This window comes from Pogoniulus pusillus, chromosome 34, assembly GCF_015220805.1.
Source record: "Pogoniulus pusillus isolate bPogPus1 chromosome 34, bPogPus1.pri, whole genome shotgun sequence".
Lineage (NCBI taxonomy): Eukaryota > Metazoa > Chordata > Aves > Piciformes > Lybiidae > Pogoniulus > Pogoniulus pusillus.
In genome coordinates this window covers 15188782-15212916 of record NC_087297.1, presented here as the reverse complement: position 1 = coordinate 15212916, position 24135 = coordinate 15188782, and the positions used below count along the sequence as shown (strand labels likewise).

The 24135-nt window shown below is 44.6% G+C and overlaps 1 protein-coding gene across 29 annotated transcripts in view; it reads right to left on the bottom strand.

The window, feature by feature from the left end:
* Window positions 1-24135, bottom strand: part of LOC135189744 (protein disulfide-isomerase TMX3-like) — a 50271-nt gene that overhangs the window by 24869 nt on the left and 1267 nt on the right. For 10 of the 29 annotated variants that reach the window (XR_010308278.1, XR_010308280.1, XR_010308279.1 and 7 more), the window contains exons 2-6: window positions 22104-22346; window positions 17242-18773; window positions 12806-12901; window positions 10101-10160; window positions 1274-1372 (exon numbers count right to left, since the gene is read on the bottom strand). Coding sequence is in view for 5 of the 29 variants with exons in the window: in XM_064170429.1 (XP_064026499.1) it covers window positions 1274-1282 (9 nt within the window). In the remaining 24 variants the exon portion in view is untranslated. The other 19 variants (XR_010308264.1, XR_010308266.1, XR_010308263.1 and 16 more) reach the window with 18 other exon arrangements.

The following is a 24135-nucleotide window of genomic DNA, read 5'->3' as shown; positions in this document are numbered from 1 at the left end:
ACACTCCAGTATTTGCTGTGCCTCTACCATGGAAGCAGTTATGCAAAAGCTGCTCATGAAGAATTTAACTGCTAACTGCAGCCCATGACAAAACACATCATAAGCTGTCATTGTCCACTGAAAGTTGAGTCACTCTAACATCGTTTCAGTTGCTAAGCAGAGGCACATCGTGGTGGAATCCCAGCTCTGCTGCAGTCCACATAAGGAAAGACTGGACAACAACTCAAGTGGCACACAGTACACCCAAACAAGGCTGTAACCTCCACGTTTTTCCTGCCTAGACTCAACTTCCCAGGCAGAAGTTAATTATGAGAGAAGAAAAATTAAAAGTTATGGATGTGGAGAAGGTATGGTCCCTTCTGTCCCTGACAAATCATCAACCTGTGGCTAACGCTTAAAACAGCTACCATCACCAAGAGTTCCCTCTTACTGTGTCTGTTGCTTTCTAAATCAACTTCACACCAATACTTCTTCATTCCTGCCACCAGCATAACATTTCCTGCAACTTGTCCAACTCAATTCTCACAACTAGGACACAAGCTAGGGCAGCTAGGTTAGGGGGTTTGCACAGAACAGTATGGCATGGTGAGAGCTTTGGGTTTCATTCTTCAAATGCACCTATGACAAAATAATCAACCTTTTCTGTAATAAGGACATGAGAAGAAACAGCTTAAAGTGAGTTGCAATTTGAAACAACATGTGCCTACAACTGTCTAAATTCTTCTCTCCAGTGGACCCTTGTAAAGAGGCTTTGTCTGTGCACTTCCACAGACTGACTTTCCTTTGCAGTTTCTCCTGTGCTGAATTGTTCAGGGTTGCCTAACACGATTAGAGGGTGTTTTTAAGGATCCTGCAATGTATTTCATTGTAAATTATTAGTGCATATTCACAGTCACCCTTACTCACACTCTAAAACCTATTTCTCAGTAGGATTTCACATCAGCAAGGAACGCCTTCTTTGACACGAAGAAGGGAATTGTGTACAAATCTGATCAAGCAGCAGGCTGAGAGGCACTGAAGCAGGTTGTATCTGTTATGTGAGGGAAACTGTCCTGTTGCCCAACCAGTGCATTTGTGAAACCTGAGATAAAACACCATTTAACACTGGTTACCAGCCTCATTCCAGTACAGCAGCTCCAGAAGATGCAACAGAAATATGAAGTGATCACACCACCAGTGAAACAGAGCTCTGTAAGACTTCCAGCACACACACACACACCTGAACACCCAAACCTAGACACACAAAAACCAAAACAGATGCAGGAGACATTACCAGTAGCATTGGGCATTACATTCCAGCAGTTTCTCCACCATGTGTTCCACTCTTACAAACCAGCTTGGCACAGCTTTGTCTATCAGCAGAGTATCAGACCTGCAGAGGGAAGATGATGGGGAGGGGAGCAAAAGAAACAAAACAAACATTTTCAGTGCTACCTTATTTCTATAGTACTCTTTAAAATACTTTTTGCACACAGCTTCCTTTCTACAGACTGAACTTATTGTGCCTGAATTATTATCACAGTCACAAAGGTTGGTTTTTTTATACATTACACCAACAGTTAGACTTAGGTGAGCTACTGTTTTGAAACCAAACCCTAAAACTACTTTTATTAAAGCCTTCAAACCCAGCAATTTGAGGAATTTGTACAGCAAGAACAAGCATGAGAACATTCAAATGGTACTTCAATTGGAAATTTATGTTCCTACATAGTACAATGATGTGAACTTCAGTAACTATTAAAAGGAGTCACATTTAAGCCTTCTCTGTAAGTTCATTCTGTTCTCTTTTTAAAGGTCTCTATCAATATGAGAAACCAGACAAAAAAACCATTATGGTATGGTTTGGTTTTACTATTTCCATTCAGAACAATAGTGACAGATCACAGAAAAGTAATACTGCCCAGGGCTACTACTTGAAAAAATGTCCTATTCCAGGCAGAGAAGGAAAAGAGGAGATCCAGATAAGCTGATCAAGCAAGTTTATTGACACATCTTAATCTATTCCTTACTTGGACACTCAGTGAAACAAAACTCACATGGGATAGGTTCCATCCCCTAGGGCTCAGTCTCTTTTCAGGTTGGAATAATGGGCTGGATGTGAAGGTTTCAAAAGGTCTCAACTTTCCAGCAATGACTTTTACCCATCATTTCATCACTAGATACTTTGGAAGAATGTGTATTACTTGAACAAACTACTGAGACCTTAATCAGTTGCATTACAGAATGTGTGGAGATCAGAATTTTCCTAGGTAACTTGGAGAATTTATTAGTCTGTACACTTACTGCTACCAATTCCAAGCAAACCTAAGTTCTGCAACTGCTCCCATCCCATGTGAGTTTTGTTTCACTGAATGTTGAAGTAAGGAATACTGACAAGCAAAGATCCTCTGAAACTATTCTTTCCTACACATAGTTATTACTGTGAACAATCCATCCTATAAGGTTAACTCATTTTACTTGCTCTCACTTGAAATGGACTCATTTCAAGTGCACAAACTACTGGAGGTTATAATGTACATTAAAATTGCTGGTGGAAGCACTTCCTAAGGGTACATCTGCCTGACCAAAGAAGAGAAAATCCATGACAAAGGTTGCTCATGCCTTAAAAACTGAACTCACCTCCCATAAAACCCAATAATGAACAACAGCTTGCATCTCCTAATGCTACATGTCAGAAGATGTTTCCTCGTGGCTATAAGCTATACATATCTACCTGTATCTTTTAATAGCCAAAGTATCTATAGCCTTACAGGAAATGTTCCACAGGATAATAATGGAGCAGAGGCCTAGCTACTTAGTCCAAGTCCACTAAGTTGGGACATTCTGCATCGCAAATGAACTTGTAATGCTACAAAAGGGCTCAGCTCATTTGTCATCCAGTGGCAAGATGACAGTGAAGAAGAAAATATTCTGCCAGCTATAAGGTACTGAAGAAATGTTTCAGTTTCACTGAGCATCGTTTCACATGCTGAAGAATGATGAATTGCATTAAATAGAAGATCTTGAGTTATTGGAAGCAAGAACAAAACAGTGTCTCACATAGTCTTAACAGACTGCAAAAAATGCTGGAACAGTAAACCAGTGCCCAGCCTCTAGCAGCTGACATATGGGGCTGACTGAAGACAAGGTTTAGTGCAAAAGTAGCTTCAGATAAAGAACCTACACAAACGACAAGCAGATGAAGCTGCAGTGATTTCCCAGCCTTCTGACCTAACACAGTATGTTTGTCATGATTGATAACCGTTCCAAAGCACCCACAGAGCACTACTGCCACCTACATGAAGGTGGTAAGAAAGGGGAAATGGCACAGTTGTCCTGAATGTCTTCTTCTTTTCTAGCTCTACCGTGAAACAGTTCCTCAACAAGAGACAGAAAGAGAATAACAGACTGAAAGCCTGCCCAAGCAGTGAGATCTGACCTATTTCTGCTTCACTTGAGTGGTGAGAAGACTGAGGAAACCAGACTCAATTCTTTGCTGAGAAATACCCATTACAAGATAGTGTTTTCCATCAGTACATAGATATGGGAGAAGTCACCCACACAGATTTTAGATCAGGCTGAAGCTTAAAAAAATCCTACCTAAATATTCCTGCCTGTGTCAACTGAATGTTTCCTCCTTACTATAAATATGTCCTTTAGAAATACATCAGAGGAATAAAAACACCTGAGCTCTGCCTGCTGCCTAGCAGTGCCACCAAATCAGCATTCTCTGAAATGCAATCTTCAAGCTTGAAAAGGTAAAGACTGTGAGACCATTCTCTGCAGGCACTACAGACTCCCAATAGCTGCTTTGGTCTGCATGGCTGTTCAATGCAAGTCACTGTGACCTCATTCCCTTCCCATTGGCAGGTAACTTAGAAAGCATTTTATAAAGAACTGGTCACAAGCTACACAAGATGCTTCTTGGCTTTGCTTTCACTGGCCTGAACATGACAAAGCTCTCTATGTGCCAGTGCATATGGAGATTATTCTGACCAATCATCTCCATATTCAGCAACTTCAATGAAGGGGAACTCTCCCTGAAAACTGTCTACTATGTACTTACCAACTTGTTACTGGCTGCTTCTCTCCAGTTTTCAAGTTTTACTAACAGAAAACTACTACATAAGCACAACAAGGAAAAGCAGAGAACTCTGGTTAGATAAGAGATAAGAAAAGGGAAAATGTCTCCACATGCTGAGGATTCAACGACTGCCTGGTTTCAGGCAAAAGCATGAACAACAGTGCATTAAGTGGAAGAGCCTGATTTCAAAGTTTCCTTACATTCATCAAAATAACTTGTGACTATGTTCAAAGTTAAGAACTACTCTTCTACTTTTAGCATATTCCAATTATGATTTGATTTGTGGTGGCAGTGAAATGAGCTTGTCAAGTAGAACCCATTATTCTGCTCTTCCCACCAGATAATTTGCTGCTAGGTGCTGCCTGCAACTTAGCATCAATCAACAAAAATGTCAACAGAGTGGCAGGATTAAGTATGTTCCACAGAATCAGCATTTCTCCACGACTGGTGTGTCTCAGAACACCATGGCTGTACATCTGCACTGCTACCTAAGAAAAACGCCAAAGTGTTGCTTGGTTCTGGACTGCCACTTTTCAAACCCTGTCCCAGATCACCAAGGACATAACTTGAAAAGCAATTCCCATTCTTTCTGCAGGTAGCTGTTGGGAAACAAACCAATCACGCTGTTCAGGAGCAAGTGAAGGTTATTCTTGCTATAGACTACAGGTAAATGTACACTGCTAAAACACTTCATTTGGTAGCATTAAAGCTACAGGAGAGCAAAGCTTTTATCACAGTTACTTCAGTACAGATGTTATAAGCATCAGGGCTCAGAAAGTTCAAGTCATTTCAGAGACTACAGAAGACTTTCTTTTCAAGTGTCTTTACTTGTAACAGTTTAATACAATATCCCTACTGAAAAATAACTCAGCTTTCTTTTTCAAACTTGATCTTTTTTCAACTCATCTTTGCAATACCAGTTGTACATGTTTAAAACCAGAGAGGACACTAATGAAAAGAAGCTTCATGTCTAGATCAAATGTGTCTAGCCTGTGTTTGTCATATCCAAAGGCCCATGGAGACTTGTACATGGAGGAGCTCTTCAGCCTCTGTAGAATTCCCAGTCTGACAAAGAAGATTGGAAGATTCCTGGCAAGCCACTGTGCCCAATCACCTATCTGCTTTTCCAGGGCTCATTCTGCATTTCTAGTTGACAAAGCCAAGTATTTCTAAGAAGCTCCCACAGATACAGTAAACATGCCAACTGCTATTTCTGATCAGAGACATCACTGTTGTTTGCAAGCTCCACTCAGTAATGACTGTGCAGAAGAACATTCATGGCTTACACGTACTACCCACTGCAGCAGGTAAATGCTAACTGCTTCTAATCAACAATGCAGACATGAGAAGCTACTGGGCTCTACCAGACTCCAAAGAAAGAACTGACCTGACAAGGTTAAAAAGAGATAGCTATGATAACAGCTATAACTTACCTACTTTATCCAAAACATGGCAAATTTGAATACAAACATTGCAACACATTCTGTTCCATACTTGTCTCATTCAAAGGCTATCCAAATACCCTTTTCTAACACTCAGTACTTATCTGCACAGAAAATAGGCTGCTCTTTTTTTTAGACTTAGTACAGCCATCTTCAAGTGGTAGACAGTAAATAATATATGTAACCCTAAAGGACAAGAAATTCAAACTACAGAAATACATCTGTAACCATCACAGAGAAAAAAATCAGCATTACATTTATATGAACCAGATCTATGGCAGAAGAAACAAATCTGAAGAACTACTCAGAATCTTCAGTCTTAGAGCATGTCTCCTTACCTCCAGCAGAAAGGAGAGCTGTGCTTAAAACTACTGCTGTGAACCAGGCTGCCTTTCTCTTTCAGTACTTTAGTGATGTTCTTATCTGCATCCTAAAAAGACAGAACAAACATTTTTTTCCTCAAAATACAAATTCCATTATTTTAGTAAAGAAGTACAGGAATCATCTCCAATACTCAAATCAAGACAACCTCTATCATAAACCAGTATTTACACATCAAACAATCCAAAAAACTACTATACAATGGATGCACTTACTGCAGAGGCACTCTAACACTTCACTAATAAAGCTACTTGCTCTCAAACCTTGGCATTCATCAACAGTCCTTCCTTGCCCCCAGCTCACACACAGCTGTGTACCAAACGCAGACTTTCTGTAGCACTAACACAAGACACAATTTATTATTAAATGAGAACTTCAAACTTTGATTGAGTCTTCTGATTCTGTGGCAGCAAGTCACATGGTGCTTCTTAGCCTAATACTTAGGTCTCACTACAGCACGTTCCTCTGCTGTGAATACAGCTACTGAAGTGGAAGCCTATTTGACAACACTTCACTAACTGACCAGCAGTGAGATTCTAAACTGGAAGGGAATGTTAAATCAAAAGCTGAACGTTCAATCAAAAGCTGAATGTTAAATCAAAGGCCATCTATTGAACGAGTGTCAACGTGACATTGAGGGATAAAAAGAAAACCACAAATGACTGTTGGAAGAATTCAGCATTAGAATATTTTCCAAGAGTCTTAAGTTCAGATTCCCACGAGCAAAAGCTAAACACGTAGCCTCCAGTGCTCTCTTATTTGCCTTAGCAATGACAGCTCTTTGAGTTGAAATGCAACACAAGATTTTAAAGCCTTATTCAAGCAAATTGTGTTTACAGGAACATGCTCTGCTGTCAAACTGCAGCAGCAGGAAACCAACCAAACAACTATTTGTTGTCTTTGCACACAGCGCTAAACAGGAACTCCTTTCTGCCTGTGTCTGCAGTAGTCTGGAGTTCCTGTTGGTTTCTTTTACAGGGATTCTCCTGCCTCTATTGGCAAGTATATTCACATTGCAACACATCCCACAAGTAGGGAAAATGAGTGGACTTCTCTCCTCTGACAAGTCGTGTTACACTACCTGGCTGGCACAAGCTTGATGACCACATCTGGAAAAGCAGAAGTCATCCAGAGGTGAAGAGAGGCCTCTGCATACTTGCCTGGAGGCTTCATGCATTACATTTCCATAAGGAACAAGCAAAGGGAAACTCATTCTGCAGTAGATACAGAATGGAGATGCTGCTCTTCCCTTTCACTACCAGATACACAGTACTAATCCCATGTCAAAGCCTCTCTTTTTCAGATACTGTAATAAACCCACTGAAACCCTGCTGCAAAGGTTAAAATACATTAGGCTTCTTCCAGAGCTCAAAGACACCTTGAAGACCAAGCTATTAGGGGAAAGAAGACTTATGCCATTGAAAATGTTGCCCTGAATAAAAGCAGTGTTTTACTTTCTCCAAGACCACTAACCTTCACATACTGTCCAGCCAAGTCAGCCACCTCTGCTGTGAAGCAGCCAGATGCATCGACGGCACAAACAGCCACAGCACCCTTCTGAATTCTATTCAAGTCCATGCAGACTCTGTCATCATCCTACAAAAGATCAAGTGACAGGGTAAAGAAATACAAAATATTGGTTAAAATATCCCCCCACGGAAGAAGAAATGAAACATTCAATACAAAAAGTGCTGGCTGGACAAGAATGGCAGAACACTCAGCCTTTGGCAAACCCAAACACGCCCAGGAAAAGATGGATTCTACAGGACTGTCATTTTAGGCATCAGAGCAAAGATCATTTCTCCAGAATCTCTCACCTGACAGAAGGGCTATGTGCCTCTGGGCATGTATATATGCACGGACAAGTAAACACACGTTTTACCTGCACACATGCACACACAGAGCCAACGGCTTCAAGATGCTACTGCATAGTAAAGAAACTGACCACCACTGTGTCATCTTCTTGGACCAGCCAAGACTTCTGTCTGTTTAGCACAGAAGCATGCAGAGTCTTTTTCAGAAAGCAAATGGTTGTAATCAGTCTACTACTCCTGGAACTCCACATAATAAACCCCATTGTCTTAGTGTTTTAATGATCCAAAGCCTTTCAGTCTGCATTGCTCAATCTTTGTTGGCCCACTGGCAATGCTACTGGTCAAGAACCACACGTGGACAACATCACAGCTTATTTTCCTGGCTAGCCTTCAGTTTCTTATTTCCTCTAGCAGAAGCACAGAATGAGTTAGAGTCGGAACACACCACAAGGATCAGCTAGTTCCAACCCCCCTGCCATGGGCAGGGACACCTCACACTAGATCAGGCTACCTAAAGCCTCATCCAGCCTGGCCTCAAACACCTCTTGGGACAGGGCTTTGAGCACCTCCCTCAGCAATCCAGCCCACAGACTCATCACCCTTATGGGGAAGAACTCCTTCCTAACAAAAAAGCTGGGCAGGGACTTGTTAAGCTATGGCAGAGTGACAGGACTAGGGAGAACGGAGCAAAGCTGGAGATGGGCAGGTTCAGGCTGGAAGTGAGGAGGTAGTTCTTCAGCACGAGAGTGGTAAGAGGCTGGCATGGGTTGCCCAGGAAGGTGGTTGAGGCCCCATCCCTGGAGGTGTTTAAGGCCAGGCTGGATGGGGCTCTGGCCAGCCTGTTCTAGGGTAGGACATTCCTGCCCATGGCAGAAGGGGTTGGAACTAGATGATCCTTGGGGTCTCTTCCAACTCTGACTGATTCTATCATTCTATTCAGCCTGAATCTACCCATTTCTAGCTTTGTTCCATTCCCCTTAGTCCTATCACTACCTGACATCCCAGAACGTCCCTCAACAGCTTTCTTGTAGGCCTGCTTCAGATATTGGAAGGCTGCAATAATGTCACCTTGGAGCCTTCTCCTCTCCAGACCAAACAGCCCCAACTCCTTCAGTCTCTCCTCATAGGAGAGGTGCTCCAGGCCTCTGATCATCCTTGTGGCCCCCCTCTGGACATGTTCCAGCACATCCATGTTCCTCTTGTAATAGGGGCTCCAGGTAGGGTCTCAGCAGTGCAGAGTAGAGTGGGAGCATCACTTCCCATGACCTGCTGGCCACACTTCTCTCGATGCAGCCCAGGATCTGGTTGGCTTTCCGGGCTGCAAGAGCACACCGACAGCTCATATTGAGCTTCTTGTCTACCAGCACTCCCAAGTCCCTCTCCTCAGGGCTGCTCTCAAGCCAGGAGAACACACCAGAAGCAAGTCCCTAAGTTGCAAGTGAGTGCTTTGCAGCTAAGCTGATGTCTCCTTTCCTAGACAGAACTAACACAGGCAAGGCAAGGAGCAACAGAACAGGGTTTCTAGATCCATTCTGTTGTCCATGTCTCCAACACTAGCCACCAGCCTCTACAGCTATCAGCTCCCTCAAGTCCAATCTGCAGAAGCTGGCTGTTGATCCATAGGATATCTTCCAATCATGACACTCATCCATAGCCACAGTAAAGTTGGCTACTTCTTGTACCAAGACAGGACACACACAAACCAAAAACCACTTCAGCTACAATACTCATCTACTCCATAGCATTGTCTCTTTCCATTCTCCAGCAGCTGTGGGCAGCTATTACCATTATTCAGCCTCAACTTGGTCAACCAGCTTCTTCAGTCAATAGATTAATGGACGTGAGCCAATTCTCAGTTGGCCTTTTATCAGCTACTGTTGCTGAGATACAGCAAGCAGACTGCTGTGTTCAAAATGCAGGCCAGCTGACAGACGTAACACCAACCCAGATGTGGCAGTGAATTGTAAAAGGCTTTGCAGAAGCAGCTGGCAAAGGCTACAAAGCTTGGCAGGCTCACAGCCGAGCTAAACCGTGGTACCAAACCTTCCCCTTGGCAGGGCTCAGGTCAGGAGATGGTTCAGTTAGATCTGCATCACTGATGCAGTCGATGACATAGAAAGAGCTTTGCTATTTTGGTTTGCTACAGTTAGTTCCTTTCTTCTGAAGAACTCAAACTTGAATGCACAAGCCTTCCAAACTGACCTGCCATTTAATTGGATGAAGATTTGTCTCAGTAATCACAGCTCATGAATATACTCAGTCAGCTACAGAAATGCTAAGCTCTACTGTAAAGCCAAGGCAAATTTCAATTCTTCTCAGGACAGAAGTCCTAGTTTTGGCTTTTGTACCCGTGCTACAACTAGGTCTTTGAGAAGATTACAAACAGAAGTTGTGACTCACCAAATGAATGAAGCAGAAGCTATTAAACAGCTCACTGATGAAAACTCAGTGCTGCTGTATCTGAAATTTAAAACAACAACAGAAACATGACATCAAAATGTTCATCTTCAGCACCTCTGAATCAAAAAAATCATCAAGTAAACTTTTGTCATGTACTGAAAAGAAAGTGCAACAGTAAGAGATCCATAAAACTTGTGACTCAATCTGAACAGGGAGCAGAAGTACAGAGCTTGCCTGAAATGGACAAGGTTCCTAAAGCTTTCTAAGTTGTCTGTAGACACATGGCATGAAATGCCTGAGCAGGGGAATGGCACTGTCACACTTACTTGGAGCTAGAGGCTTTACAGAGGTTTTAGCACAGGTTTGCCTTGTTTTGGAAGTTTCAGTTTTCATGTCTTTTGAACTGAAATAATCTATTGCTCTGCTCTGCAAAAGAATGCCAGGAGACAATGACCGCACGTGTCCTGGAGCGACATGGAGGTGCATTTGTACTTGGAATTTGCTGGAGAAAGATCACCTAGAAATCTATCAGCCATACAGAACACATGCCAGTTAGGAGGATTAAAACCACCTTATGTCTATCCCTACTTATCAAGGAGACTTACTCCATAGAACACTGTCTTGGAGGGACCTCAAGGATCCCCTGGAGTAACTGTCAGAGGTAACAGTAGAGCTGAAATGAGACGGCCCAGCACCCTGTCAAGATGAACCTTAAACACGTCCAGGGTAGGAGGACTTATGGGAAAAGAGAGAGAGAAAACACATTTCCTGCACAGGACTGTGCTCTGTTTCTTCCCTGACCACCGTCTCCCATCCCACTTGCCCCTTTCCTATGCACCCTTCAACATAGCAATAAAGGAAGCTGCAGAGAAGCCAAATGAATTAGTCAGACAGCCCTGCCTACAGTCGTGAGTGATCCCCCTTATTTCAGCTAAGCTTATCTAAAGGCAAACACTTAATGCCAATACACACATTAGGTATTCCATGCAGAACCTGCTATCCAATAATGAATTCCTGAACCTAACCCAGAACCCTTTGTGAGTCTTTCAGCACAAAAATTGTCAGCAAGCTGTGAAAACTGAAGCACATGCATGCCAAGAGAAAGAGGCAGCAGCATGAAGTACCAACATATACTGTGCAATCTCCTTTGAAAGGCACTGCAGCCAGTTGACTCAGGGCTACGTATGATGCATTAAAGTCAAGATGCTCCTCACATTGTTTGTGATGTTGGTGGACTTCTTCCTCACAGAAATATTTGATGCATTTGTTTCCACTGCAATGTATTGAACTGATACTCTGAGAGGTTATTTTAAAAGCATGCTGCTGACTTGCCACAAGAGAGAGTCAAACATGCCTTTTTTTTCCCCCTGTGTTCACACAAATCCCTGTGGGCTTATAACAAAACCACTGGAGAGGGCAGACAATCCTTGCTCTACCAGGCCAGTTACATTTCCCAACAACTAAACTGCCTTGTGCAAATATGCAACAAAGCAACAGAGGAGCCAAGGGAAAATACCTCCCACAATTCTTTCTCTATTAGCAGTCTGTTCCTTTCCTATTCCATCTCCTACAACAAGAGGACCTGACTCAAAAGCAGCTCTGTCAAGTACTTGCAAGATTGAGCTACAGGAGAATGTCTGAGGTGCAAGTAGTGTGGTAAGGCTTTAGCCTTCTTAAGCACTTTACCAGCCATCATGGATTTCTTTATCAACCAGTAACACACAGTCCAGTCTAAGTTTCTTTCTTCACAGCTATATGAAGCTGAGGCATCTTTTCACATTGCATTCATCTCAACAAGGGAAACACCACCATAATGGATGCACCCTCCAAGAAAATGCATACAAAAGAGACAGAAAGGGATGGGATATTGCACACAAATATCAAGAGGCCTATCACAAATGCCAACAGCTTCTGGGAATGACAATAGAGCTCCTGGTCTAAGGATTGCCGATTGCAGGGCGCTGGCAGCTCTACTGCAAGTTCTTTTGAGGGCATCTTTGGATAATGGCTGAAGACAGGAAACTATCCAAAAAGAACAACGAGTCTAAACTCATGCATTCAATTCATCTGTCGAAAACTGAAGCAATTCTATCCATGAAAAATTATCCCTCTTAACCTCCACCAGAACAGACAGAGGAAAAGAACAATAACGACAGAAAAACAGGAGTGCAACAAAACCCTTTCCCATCAAGGTAAAAAGTCTCAGTACAAAAGCAGGCAAAGCAATTTTTTGCTCTCTAAAAGCCCAATGAGCAATGAAATGGAAACACTGAAGAGGGGCAGTGTGCTGTGTAAAACCACTGTTACCATCCGAACCTGTCACTTAGCAAAGCTTGTTCTGACTATCAGAGCAACAGAGCATTTCTTCCCTAAGCTATAAATTACAGCTTTGGGAAAAATAAACAACAAAACACCACACCTAAAGCCAATAACACTCAGAGACAGTGGTGGGCTCACTTCACATATCACAATAATCCAATCAAGAGACACCTAAGATCCCCAGTGCAGCATACAGAGGGCACGAGAGGATGCAAGAGTTCATTAGAACACAGTGCTACACTGTGTTCCTTATTCCTATCTTTCAAGCAGCAAAGAAGAAGATTGTTTACTATCAGTCACCCTGACAGCCAGTCCCCAGGAGCTGGAAAGTCAAGTAATGCACAGTGGAACAAAATTAAGGTTACAGATGTGCAATTCATACTCACAGCACTAAAATAGGGAGCCTGGTGTACAACGCCTGTGCCCTCTTCCTCCTTCACGTAACTGTCTACTACCACAGCAAAGGCACCTTTATCTTTGCACTGTAACACAGAGATTTCATATATACAGGTATAGTTATATCCATACACATAGACACAGCAAAACAGAGTTCTTCAAGATGTGCAGGAGCCACTAACCACCCACCAAGAGCAAACAAATGCATCAAAAACAAGTGACACAGTAAAATATGACCTTACTAACATTCTTTAATCACTCACAACAGCTACAACACCCAGGGTGTACACTTCATTTAAACAGCATCAAATGTGATTAAGACCAAGACCTCTCCAGAAGGCCTCAATTACTAATAGTCAATTACTCTTCAAGCCACATGTATTTGCACAGTTCTGTGCTTCACATGCTACAAATCAATACACTCCTGAAAGCAAGGATACAACCACAATAGCTGCTGAGATTCTATATACAGAAGTCTCCTTGCATTTTCCTGTAGCCACTGTAGCTTCTCATTTTACAAAGAAGTTCACTTTTATAGTCATTGATTTGATTTGTTTCCTCCAGAGGATGAGAAGGTGACAAGAAGAAAAAGAAGAAAAGGAAAAAAATGGCTAAGAAAAGATCTGACAACTTGTGGTGTCTTCAGCTAGCAAAAAATAAAGAGCTCTTATCTATTCCTTAACAGAAAAGTAGTAAACAAAACCCACCAACTTACTGCAGTCACAGCTGAAGCAAACAACAGCTTTGGCTTGCTCTGAAGAGAGCTGTTTTGAGAGAAGAGATCTCTTCTAAAAAGAAAACCAATAGATGCCCATCTGCTCCTCAGAAGTACAGCAGGACTCAAAACACTGATCAATTCCAAGCCTTTACACCTGCACTGCTGTTTCTCAGGTTCAGCAGTGCTTGACCTTTCTCTAGCAATAACAGTCCTGCTCCCTGCAGAGGTTCTCACTTCTGCTGACTTGGGCACAAGTTTGAATACAAATGCTAATGACCAAATCCCTCACATGAATTAACAGCTGCTTGTCCAGCAGTACTGTAATCCACTTCAATTCATTGAAAACTTTCATCCATTTCCCATCAGAACCTTTTAAAAAACATCAATTCTCTATCTCACTGCTATAGAGTCTCCTCTGCAGTGCTGCTCACCACATGAGACTTATGCAAAGCTTAAATGCTGCACAGGAGGACATCCATAAAAAAAATTAACAGGAATATCTGCAGTCATTTTAGCAAAAGCTTTTACCTCTTCACACCTCTTTTATCTGAGGTGTCTGCCCTTCTCTTGTGAGTGAAACATGTGTAGATCTCATAGGCAGACAACAAGCTCAACAGACAAAGCCGAGAGAACACTGCTGATTTAGCCACATGGGATCATTTGTCTGCACACAAACTATCAGTTATCACTGAATTCTTATTGTGAAAGGATTTAAAGCTTAAGAAACAAAACACAGCAGAAAAAAAATTTAAATTTCTGCTTTTCAGTCTTTCACTAAGATTTTTAACTACTTGAATACAACCTAGAGTATGCTACTAGGACACATTTTTATAACATGAGCAGGGAATACTGAGAATGGTTTGGTTTGTTTTCACAGGATCACAGAATGTCAGGGGTTGGAAGGGACCTCTAAAGATCATCCAGTCCAACCTCCCTGACAGAGCAGGATTACCTATACCAGATCACACAGAAACGCATCCAGGAAGGTCTTGGATATCTCCAGAGAGGGAAACTCCACAACCTTCCAGGGCAGCTTGTTCCAGAGTTCTGTCATCCTCAGGCTGAAAAAATGTTCCTCATGTTTCCATGCAACTTCCCAATGCATCTTGTCTTGTCGTGGGCATCATCAAATAGAGCCTGGCTCCATTCTCTGGGTGCTCACCCTTTACATACTTATAAACACTCCTGAGGTGACTTCTCAGTCTCCTTGTCTCCAAGCTGAAGAGCCCCAGATCCCTCACTCTCTTCCCATGAGGATGAGATTCCACACTCTTCATCGTTTTTGTGGCTTTGCACTGGACTCTCTCAAGCAACTCCCTGTCCCTTAACTGAGGGGCCCAGAACTGGACACAATATTCTAGATGCAGCCTCACCAGGTCAGAGTAGAGGGAGTAGAAGGTGAGGGTTTTTTCTGCTCTATATCCTATATTCAACACAACTTGTTTGTCTTACCTGAACAAAATAGTCAAAGAGTGGTTTATATTTCTTGCCTTTGAGAGCAATGCCAGGAAACCTGAGGAGAAGAATTGACACAAATTAATTAAGAGGAACTCTGCAGACAGCTGGTAGAAATGCTATATATTCCTATTTCCTTTTTCCCCATCCTAAAGAGATTATGACTTCATAGAGTGAAGACAGAAGTATTTTCTCAATAGTTTGCTTCCCACTTCTACACCTCTTCAGCAATTTGGACTTGGACAAAAACTGTAACATGTCTTAATGACATAATCCAAGCCACCTAAAAGTTACATGCACAGGAGATTGTGATACAGCTTTTAAAGCATGGATACCTCGTTCCTTATTCTAAAACTAAGCATCCAAACACTCCACAGGCATCTCAGAGAAAGACTCAAGACAGACTGGACTGACTGAGGAACCAACTGAGCCAAACAAGAGATGTAAGACACAGAGAGAGCCTATAGAACTATCTCTCTTCAGACCCCTGTAAGCAGTGGACAAAGACAGCAATTAGGCTGGCATTTACTGCTCAGAACTCTTCCAAGTGCTTGAATCATCCACTTCAGGGAAATGTCTAGTTAAAACAACTTCATCTAACAGATGGGAGAGCTCTCTGAAGGTGTAACAGCTGCAGTCCTTCCCTATACTCTTCTTGATCCACATCCTCCAAAACAATGGTCAAACCGTGAAACACTGGACTACTTCAAAGTGAGGAACCCTTCAAAGCTGTTTCACTGCACAGAAAGGAACTCAAGCAGCATTTAATGCCAAGTTAAAGAGCATGACTCTTCAGCTCAGCATACAAAATAGCCACTAGGAAAAGAGGAGACTTCTATTTTAAGCCACAGCTTCACAGATGGTTTATGTATTTTTATACCACAAACAGGCTTAGGGATGTTTGAGGTGCTTAATCGGGATCAGATGAGAGAAAAGCATCCTAGTGCCCAGCCACACATATGGGAACACTCAGACACAGAACATGAAGCACTAAAACTAGCTTAAAAAAATGAGGATGTGGTTACACTCTTATTTCATACAAGTCAGTGACAGGTAAGGATTGTAGATCACATTCTCAGTTTTCTCTTTTGAGTTCTGAAATACTTTTATCAAAATCCTGAACTTCAAGCTGAACATTTACACAGCATTGCCTTCTTGTGACCTAAGTTAGAGTATTAACAGACTCATTTTAAGTCACTACAGCAATTCTTCACTCTCAAGAGATCAGAAACCTCATTTGGATTCTCTAGAATCCCAAAAGAGGCAACAGCAAAAAAACAGGACAAAGAAATAAAGTGCTTAATAAGCAAGTAGACTGAAACATCACACAAAGGGAGAAACATTGTTATTAATCACTTCATCTTTACCACTGCTAAATAAAACAACAAGCCACTCAATGGCCAAAAATGGGGCAATACACCAAGACAAATCCATCTATGCAAAACAGCTGAAGGTATTATGGTAGAGATGGTAGTCATCTCATCAGTGAAACAAAGAAGTAGTCCCACTTGTGCTCTCAAAAATTTACCCATCTGCATCTGGGGGAAAAGGGAGAAAAAAAGGCAGGCTTGAGGGAGAGTGGGAAAGCTGAGAGTACTCAGGAAGTTCAGATGACTTCAGATACAGAAAGACTTCATTAAGTTCATTCCTTGACCTCACCCAGCCACCTGGTATAGAGTAAATGGCATTCATTTTCCCCTCAGGGGCCTAACTGCCTGACAATGGAAAAGCCACAGATTGTGTCTGAGAGCTACAGAATTTAATACCTGTGTCCCCCCTGCTGACTCAGCGAAGAAATAACTTTTTGCAACTGAACTGAGTTGTCCTCAAAAAGCCTCAACTGCCACCAACCAGACCATCCTACACAAGTGGCATTTCCTTTTGCCCACTTCCCTCCAAATATTTACACAATGTTTAGAAGGGTTCAGCATTTGGACAATCTCAGAGAAGGTCTGAGACTGTTAAATTACTATCTAAGAAAGCACAGAGGAAAGTGAAGGACTAAGAAACCTTTACTGCACACACACACACCCCACAGTGATCCAATGAAACCTTTCCTCAATCTGTAGCTTCATGTACAAGACCAAGTTGCTCTAGGAAATGTCAATGTCTTCCACAGATTTTTGTGAGCTATACACTCAGGCAGGGAAATTAATCTTTGGGTTATGGCAAAACACAACTTCTTAAAACATCTAACTTCTGACCTATAAAAGTACTGAAGCTTAACAAGTGTGTAATCATTTCTGTACTTGCCTGTCAAGTATTTCCTATTCACTTTCAGGTTTGTGCAGTGCTACCAGCCTGGATTCCATCCAAATGGAAATCTGTCCTGTGGCACTCTCTAGAATAGAAAAGAAAACAAACAGTTACACAAATCTCAGCTGAATACCCTCATTATGATCATTACAAAGCCTTTCCATTTAGACAAGATGGTATCATATTAGATCTAAAACTGCTCAGAATAATCCTGCTGATCCACAGTTAGGTCCCAGCTACTTCTTCCTCACACAGCCACATAGTGAACACTGCTCAAAAGTTTAGACAGAAAGCACAGGGTGAAATCCAGTTGACTGATTTTCACTGTGGTTTCCAGTTTGAGGCAGAAATACTCCACCTCATCTATTACCATCATGACAAAGAAAAGCAGTAACTAAAACAGAGGGAAGCAACTGGAAGAAGGAAAATTGCTCCCTAAAATCCATGTTGTTAAGCTGACATTAGGGGTAACCATTCTACTTTATGCTGCCTTTGAGACTTCCAATCAATTTGATGCCTAGATTTCATTTTAAGAGACACCCAATGGCAAAGCTCATTCTGACTACCACTCTACCAGCTTCATTAGGGTGACTATCCCACCAGTGGACAGCAGGCCAGACGCTCAGACCCGACAACTCAGCCTCTCGGACAGATGTAGGCTATTTCTGCAAGTACACAATAAGCTTTTTGAGATGACTACATTTATGTTAAAACCTGGGATACCCAAAACATATTTAGCCCTCTCCTCAAATAAAGAAAACCCAAACACATGGAGTCCACTGTAAAGGCATCTGCAACTTGATTTATTCAGCATCACCTTAGGCACACATTCCATTCATGTGGTCATGCTGGAACTGGAAATGCCATCATTACCTTGAATATCTTCTCCCTCTTTTGTTTTTGTTTTGTCGGGTTTTTGGGGGTGTTTCCCCCTACTGAATGTACACTGAAAAGTCAGAAAATGTGAGCAGCTGAAAGGTGAGTCAGGCTGAGACTAGCATATGACATCCTGAGTCTGTTACGAGCTAAGAGTACAGTTCAGTTACTCCAACTTAGCTGTCATATCTGCTTAGGAGCCTGAGCCCCAGGAAAGGAGGGAATTAAAAAAGCTGGCAACACCTAGTCACACTTCCTCAGCTCCCAAATCCAGTGTGACTTACAGACGACAGGTCAAAGGTGTGCTACTTTTAGGGAACAGTCCTCACAATGCATGTAAAAGAAGAGCTCAGCAACTGGAAATCATCCTTCAAAATACTAATTCAATGCCAGCAAACTGCTATGCACCCAGTTGAAAACAGCCTATCCAGAAAAACAGAAGTACATATTCACAGGGTTCAAAGAAGAAAATGTTCATTACATGTCCCCTTCAGTTAACACTTGCCTCTCCATTCTACATATGGCAACTCTGCATTAACACAAAGGGCCAGATTACTGGGCAAGGTCCAAGGAGTCGTGGTCCCAGCAACAAGAGAAACACTTGCATCTTCATCCAGTGGAAAGCTCACTGTCACTGATGGATCTTGAACATCCTTAAAAACAAGACAAACACCAGAGAGGGCAAAACATTACACTGCATGTATTAGTGAGAAGGTAACAATCCCAGAACTAGCAACTACTACTGTCATCCAACAAAACCTCTCTTGCAGCCTGCTTAGATCATCCCCACAGTGGCAGAATTTGAACAGGTAGCATAAGAGAGTTTGAAGAATACACCAGTGACAACATTCCTCCACCATGCCAGTGCAAACTGTTAGTCCAACAAAGCCATAGGGTTACAAATTTGGATCAGCAGTGATATTTTAGCCACGAGCTGCCAAAACAAAAAGTTAAATGCAGGTTTCCTCAGGTACCCCTTAGAATCTCCTTGTAAAAGTTTATAATCCATCTCAGCCATCAAGAAAACCTGCAGTCTCTCAGACACACAAAGTCTTTTCCCACTGTTTCCTCCAGAGTCAGGGAATAGGAAGAACAGCCATTACTGGAGATGTATTATTTTAAGAAACTGCTGTTAACAAGGGCCAAAAACCCCCAAAACAGCCAGCTGTGGAGGCCTTTAAAAATAAAAGCATGTCCATACTTCAGAAAAATGTCACTGAAGGATACCTCTTCAGCTCTCCTATAAAACTCACCTTGAAAAGTCAGAAGCAAGCCCTGTTTTTTCAGGCAAGTACAAGCCAATTCAGTCCCTTCACACTGCATCTATTATGAAATGCAGATAGGAAATGCAAGTCTAACCTTGCAAATGTGACATTTTCACTCTTAACTTTAAATGCCAAAAGAAAATGGGTGCCAGCAGACAGCCCCCGAGAAGATAAACAGGATCTCTCCCTTCACCATGCCTAGTGCTAGGCTCTCTGCTTTCCATTCAGCACTGGGGAACAGTTCATAGCATCACGGGACAGGCAGCTACTTATGTCTGAGCCAAGGGCTGCTCCAGAGGGAATTTTCTGTGAGCATCTGGTGCAGCCAACTGTAAAACATAAATACTGCATAACTCTGGAACCACACTCAATAGCAAGCAAAGCTGCAGCTACCCCTACAGCTCTGTCTCTGCCAGTTGTTAAACACCACCACAGGCTACTCACTTTGTTTTCTGAAGCACCAAGCTGACCAGGTAGATAAAAATAACTGGCAAGCCACTGGAAAAAAACACATCCAGACTGCTAAGTAATGGCACTTAAACTGCTTCATCTCTTCACAAATTATGCCTGCTTTCACCTGAAGACAACGCTTCTTCTCAGCTCAAAGCAATACAAGTGGCTGACACCAGGTACTCAAGTGCACATTAGGCACTGAACTCAGTTCCTAACATGCTTCTTGTGCCCTGTTTCTCATGATTTGTGTGCCAATGCTCACAGGATCAAAGAACAGAAGCCACAGCCTGCTCTCTGTAGCCAGAAAGAGAACAGCTGCCTTCCACCCAGGAACAGCTGCTCTTGCCAAGCAGAAATCTTGTCAGCTTATAGATCCTCAACGTCTCAGCTTCCAAAACACCACCTCTAGCAGGCAAAACAATACATTTTTTGCATGAAGTGGCAAAGCAGAACACCCACCACACACACACTTTACTGATTCTAGAGTAAGAAACAGCATTTCAATATTTCATTAAGACTCAAGAGAAAAGAGCTTTGCTCTAGAGGAAAGGGGTGCACACACACCCCCCCCCCATAAAAAAAGCCTCCCCAGAGCAGTCTTTGTTTTGAAGAAAACTCATTCATCTGAGCCTGTACCAAATGCCAGTTAAAAAGTGTGAGTAAAGTTATTATTTCAGTTCTCAGTCACAAAGATTGGGATATCTTTGCAGGTTTCACTTGCTCTAAATCACAAAACCTCTTTTCTTCAGTATGCTCAAATACCCCTCCACAACAGTAACAGCTCTGGGCTCTAGGGACTGTTATTGCACTCCAAATCTGTTCAAACATTTGTTTTCAAATTCACTATTTTTGGCCAGCACATTGGACTTTTTAAGGCCAGATGTTAAAAAAGACCAGATGTACAATTTGTGCTAGCTCTCTGCTGGAACAGTATCTGAGAAAGATTTGTGATGTAAGGGTCTGACAGCCTGGGAGGGGATTGGAAAGACACAAAACCTCTCACAAACTAACATCAAACTTGGCAAACTGGGACATAATCTTGCCTTCACATACACGAACAGAAAGCTGAGGCAAACAAGAAGCTGCACTTACTGTATCTAGTGATTTGTTTTTAAAGGAACACCTTACCAAACAGAGCACACCATGCATTAGCTTAGGTAAAACACTGAATGGGATTTACCAATCTAACTTGATGAGTCTTAGAGGAGCTGCTCTGCTACTGCTTTACCATTCAACACAGTCTTTGACAATGCTTATTATTCCCCTCACAGAAGATTTCCACTCTACCAAGGACTTTTCTCCTATTCAGATCTGCAGAGACAGAAGTGCTCCTCTAATTACTTACCATTAAAAATCCAACACAGTGCAACACTCATCTTGAAAGCTCATACTGGAAGTGAGAGTAGTTTACCAGGATAAAACAATGTACTTAATATATCTCTAAGTAAAAAGTAACCAAGTAGAGCTGGCAAGAAGGCTGCGATCAAGTGATCAACATAAACTACTGATATGGCAAAATATCCTGAAATCTAACTCCTTTACCTAGATTTGTTTACTTTAGAGTGCAATAACATGCTGATGAGCCATCAAGATGAAACTACTAAAGCTTTTCCAATCAAAACTCAAGCCAACAGGCCCAGGCCAACCTCATGAAATTCAACAAGGCCAAGTGTAAGGTCCTGCACCTGCATCAGTGCAATCCCAAGCACAAATGCAGGCTGGGTGGTGAATGGCTGAGAGCAGCCCTGAGGAAAAGGACCTAAGAGTCTGGGTTGGTGAAAAGCTCTCAACATGAGCTGGCAGTGTGCATATGCAGCCCAGACAGCAACTGTGTGCTGGGTTGCAGCAAGAGCAGTGTGGCCAGTAAAGCAAGGGAGGGGATTCTGCCCCTTGCCTCTGCTCTCCTCACACCCCATCTGCAGTCCTGGGGGCAGTTCTGGAGTCCCCAGCACAAGAAGGACATGGAAGTGTTGGAGCCAGTGCAGAGGAGGCCACCAAGATGGTGAGAGGGCTGCAGCAGCTCTGCTCTGAGCACAGAGTCTGATCAGTGAGCTCACTGCTGGCTGCAGCTACCTGGAGGGAGGCAAAGTCCTACAGCTGTGCTGCTCAGGGACATGCTTTAGGGGTGACCTGGCAGTGCTGCCTTAAGGGCTGCCCTGGATGATTTGGAAGCTCTTCTCCAACAGCAACCACTCCATGCTTCTACTCCTCAGAACCGGTGCACCTGACTGCCAGAAGGAGCACAAACTCCACACAAAGCCTTACCTGACCCAGCCTCTTTGGCCACCTGCGTCTCGTGGGGGATGTTCCTCAGCATCTGCTCCTCCCGCATGAGCTGGTGCTGGGCTGAACCCTCCTGCTGCCTGGGGAACGGCCATGCTGCTCCTGCTGCTCCTTCAGCTCATGCCATGCTTGCTGGAGAGAGCTGCAGAACCCAACGGCAGCACAGATTGACACGGAGGGGCTCTGGCAGCAGCAGCTTGAGTGCAGGCAAATCCATCCCTGCAGCTGAGCACAGTCATTGCTTTGGCCCTGAGCCGCTCGCAGTGGCGCCTGGAGGAGCTCGCAGGCCTAGAGCGGCTTTGACCAGCGAGAGGAGAGCCCAGAGCGTCGCCTGCCAGCCGGAAGTGACGGCACGGAGGCAAGATGGCGGCGCGGAGCGAGCTGCTGCGGCTGTACCCAGCCCCGGGGGGGTCTTAGGCGGAGTTGGGGGGTCCCGGGAGGGGTCCGAGAGGGCTCGGGGGGGCGGGGGAAGGGGCTGGGGGGTTTTGGAGAGTCCCAGAGGGGCTTCGGGGGGGCCCCAGGGGGGTTTGAGGAGTCCCGGGGGGGGGGATGAGGTGGCTGGGGGGGGGCGAGCAGTGGGGGGAGGGTCTGGGGATGAGTCAGTGGTTGCCAGGGGCGCTTGGGGGGGTCGCAGGGGAATTTGGGGGGGGTCCGAAGTGGCTGAAGGGGGTAGGGGGAGGGTCTGAGGGTGTTGTAGGCGGCCCCGGGGTTGGGGGGGTTTGGGGGCGCCTTGGGAAGGGTCCGAGGTGGCTGGGGGGAGGGGGCAGTGGAGCAGAGGGAGGGTCTGGGGGTGTCATGGGGGTCCCCGGGTGAGGTTTTGACGGGGGTCAGAGGTGGCTGGGGGGGAGGGGAAGGGTCTGTGGGTGCCGTAGAGAGTCCCAGGGGTGCCTGGGGGGGACTGGGAGCAGTGGGAGGGGATTGGGGGGACGCTGCGGGGTGCTGGGGTCCCTCCCCCGAAGCTCCTTGACCTGCCCTGCCAGGGAGGTGCTGCTGCCGCTGCCTGCTGGCCTGGCACAGGTGGCACTGAGGGCGCTGGGCCCAGGCCTGCAGCCCCCAGCCCGGCCCGAGGAGAGGCCTCAGCAGCGCCCCCAGGCCAGGCTGCAGTGCTGCGGGGACAAGCTGAGGGCCTGAGTGGGCACTGGGGGGCGCTGGGCGGGGACAGGGAGGGGCTGGGGGATTAGTGGGGGCATACAAGGAGGTGAGTGGGGGTCTCTGGGAGGTCCCTGGGAAGGTCCCTGGGTGGGTCTGAGGGTCCCTGAGAGGTCCCTGGGAGGGTCTGGGGGTCCCTGGGAGGTCCCTAGGAGGGTCTGGGGGTCCCTGGGAGGTCCCTGGGAGGGTCTGGGGGTCCCTGAGCCCTCCCCCTGCAGGCTCTGGGTCTCCCGGGGGGCTGGAGGCCTGCGGGGGGAGGTCTCCTCCTTCCTGGAGCTGCTGGGGCTGTGCTGGAGACCATCGAGCACTTCGGAGGGGCGGGGCAGGGGCAGGCCCCGCCCACGCCAGAGGATGCACCAATCAGCTGCTGACCCTCCCCGTCCTAACCAGTTCCCCCCCCCAATAAAGCACCAAACTCCGCCAGGTGGACTCTGCCTTCATTTATGCAAATGAGGGGGCGGGGCACAGGGGTGACCATGCCCACAGCCCCCCCAGGATCCACCAATCAGCTGCTGACCCTCCCGGTAACCCCTCCCCAACCCCCAACCCATCTCCAAGGTACTCAAAGGCAGAGCCTGATATTGAAATGTATGCAAATGAGGGAGGCAGAACAAGCGGCAAACCACGCCCATCACAATCCACCAATCAGCAGCCACCTCCTGAACTCCTCCTCCAAAGGAAGCTCCAAATCTGTCACCATATAATTAGTTACTGTGGGGTGGGGGTGGAGCCGAGGGGGCGGGGCCAGGCACAGCATGGGGAGAGGGCGTGGCTACGGAAAGGGCGGGGACTAGACACAGCATGGGGAGAGGGCGTGGCTACGGAAAGGGTGGGGACTAGGCACAGCATGGGGGAGAGGGCATGG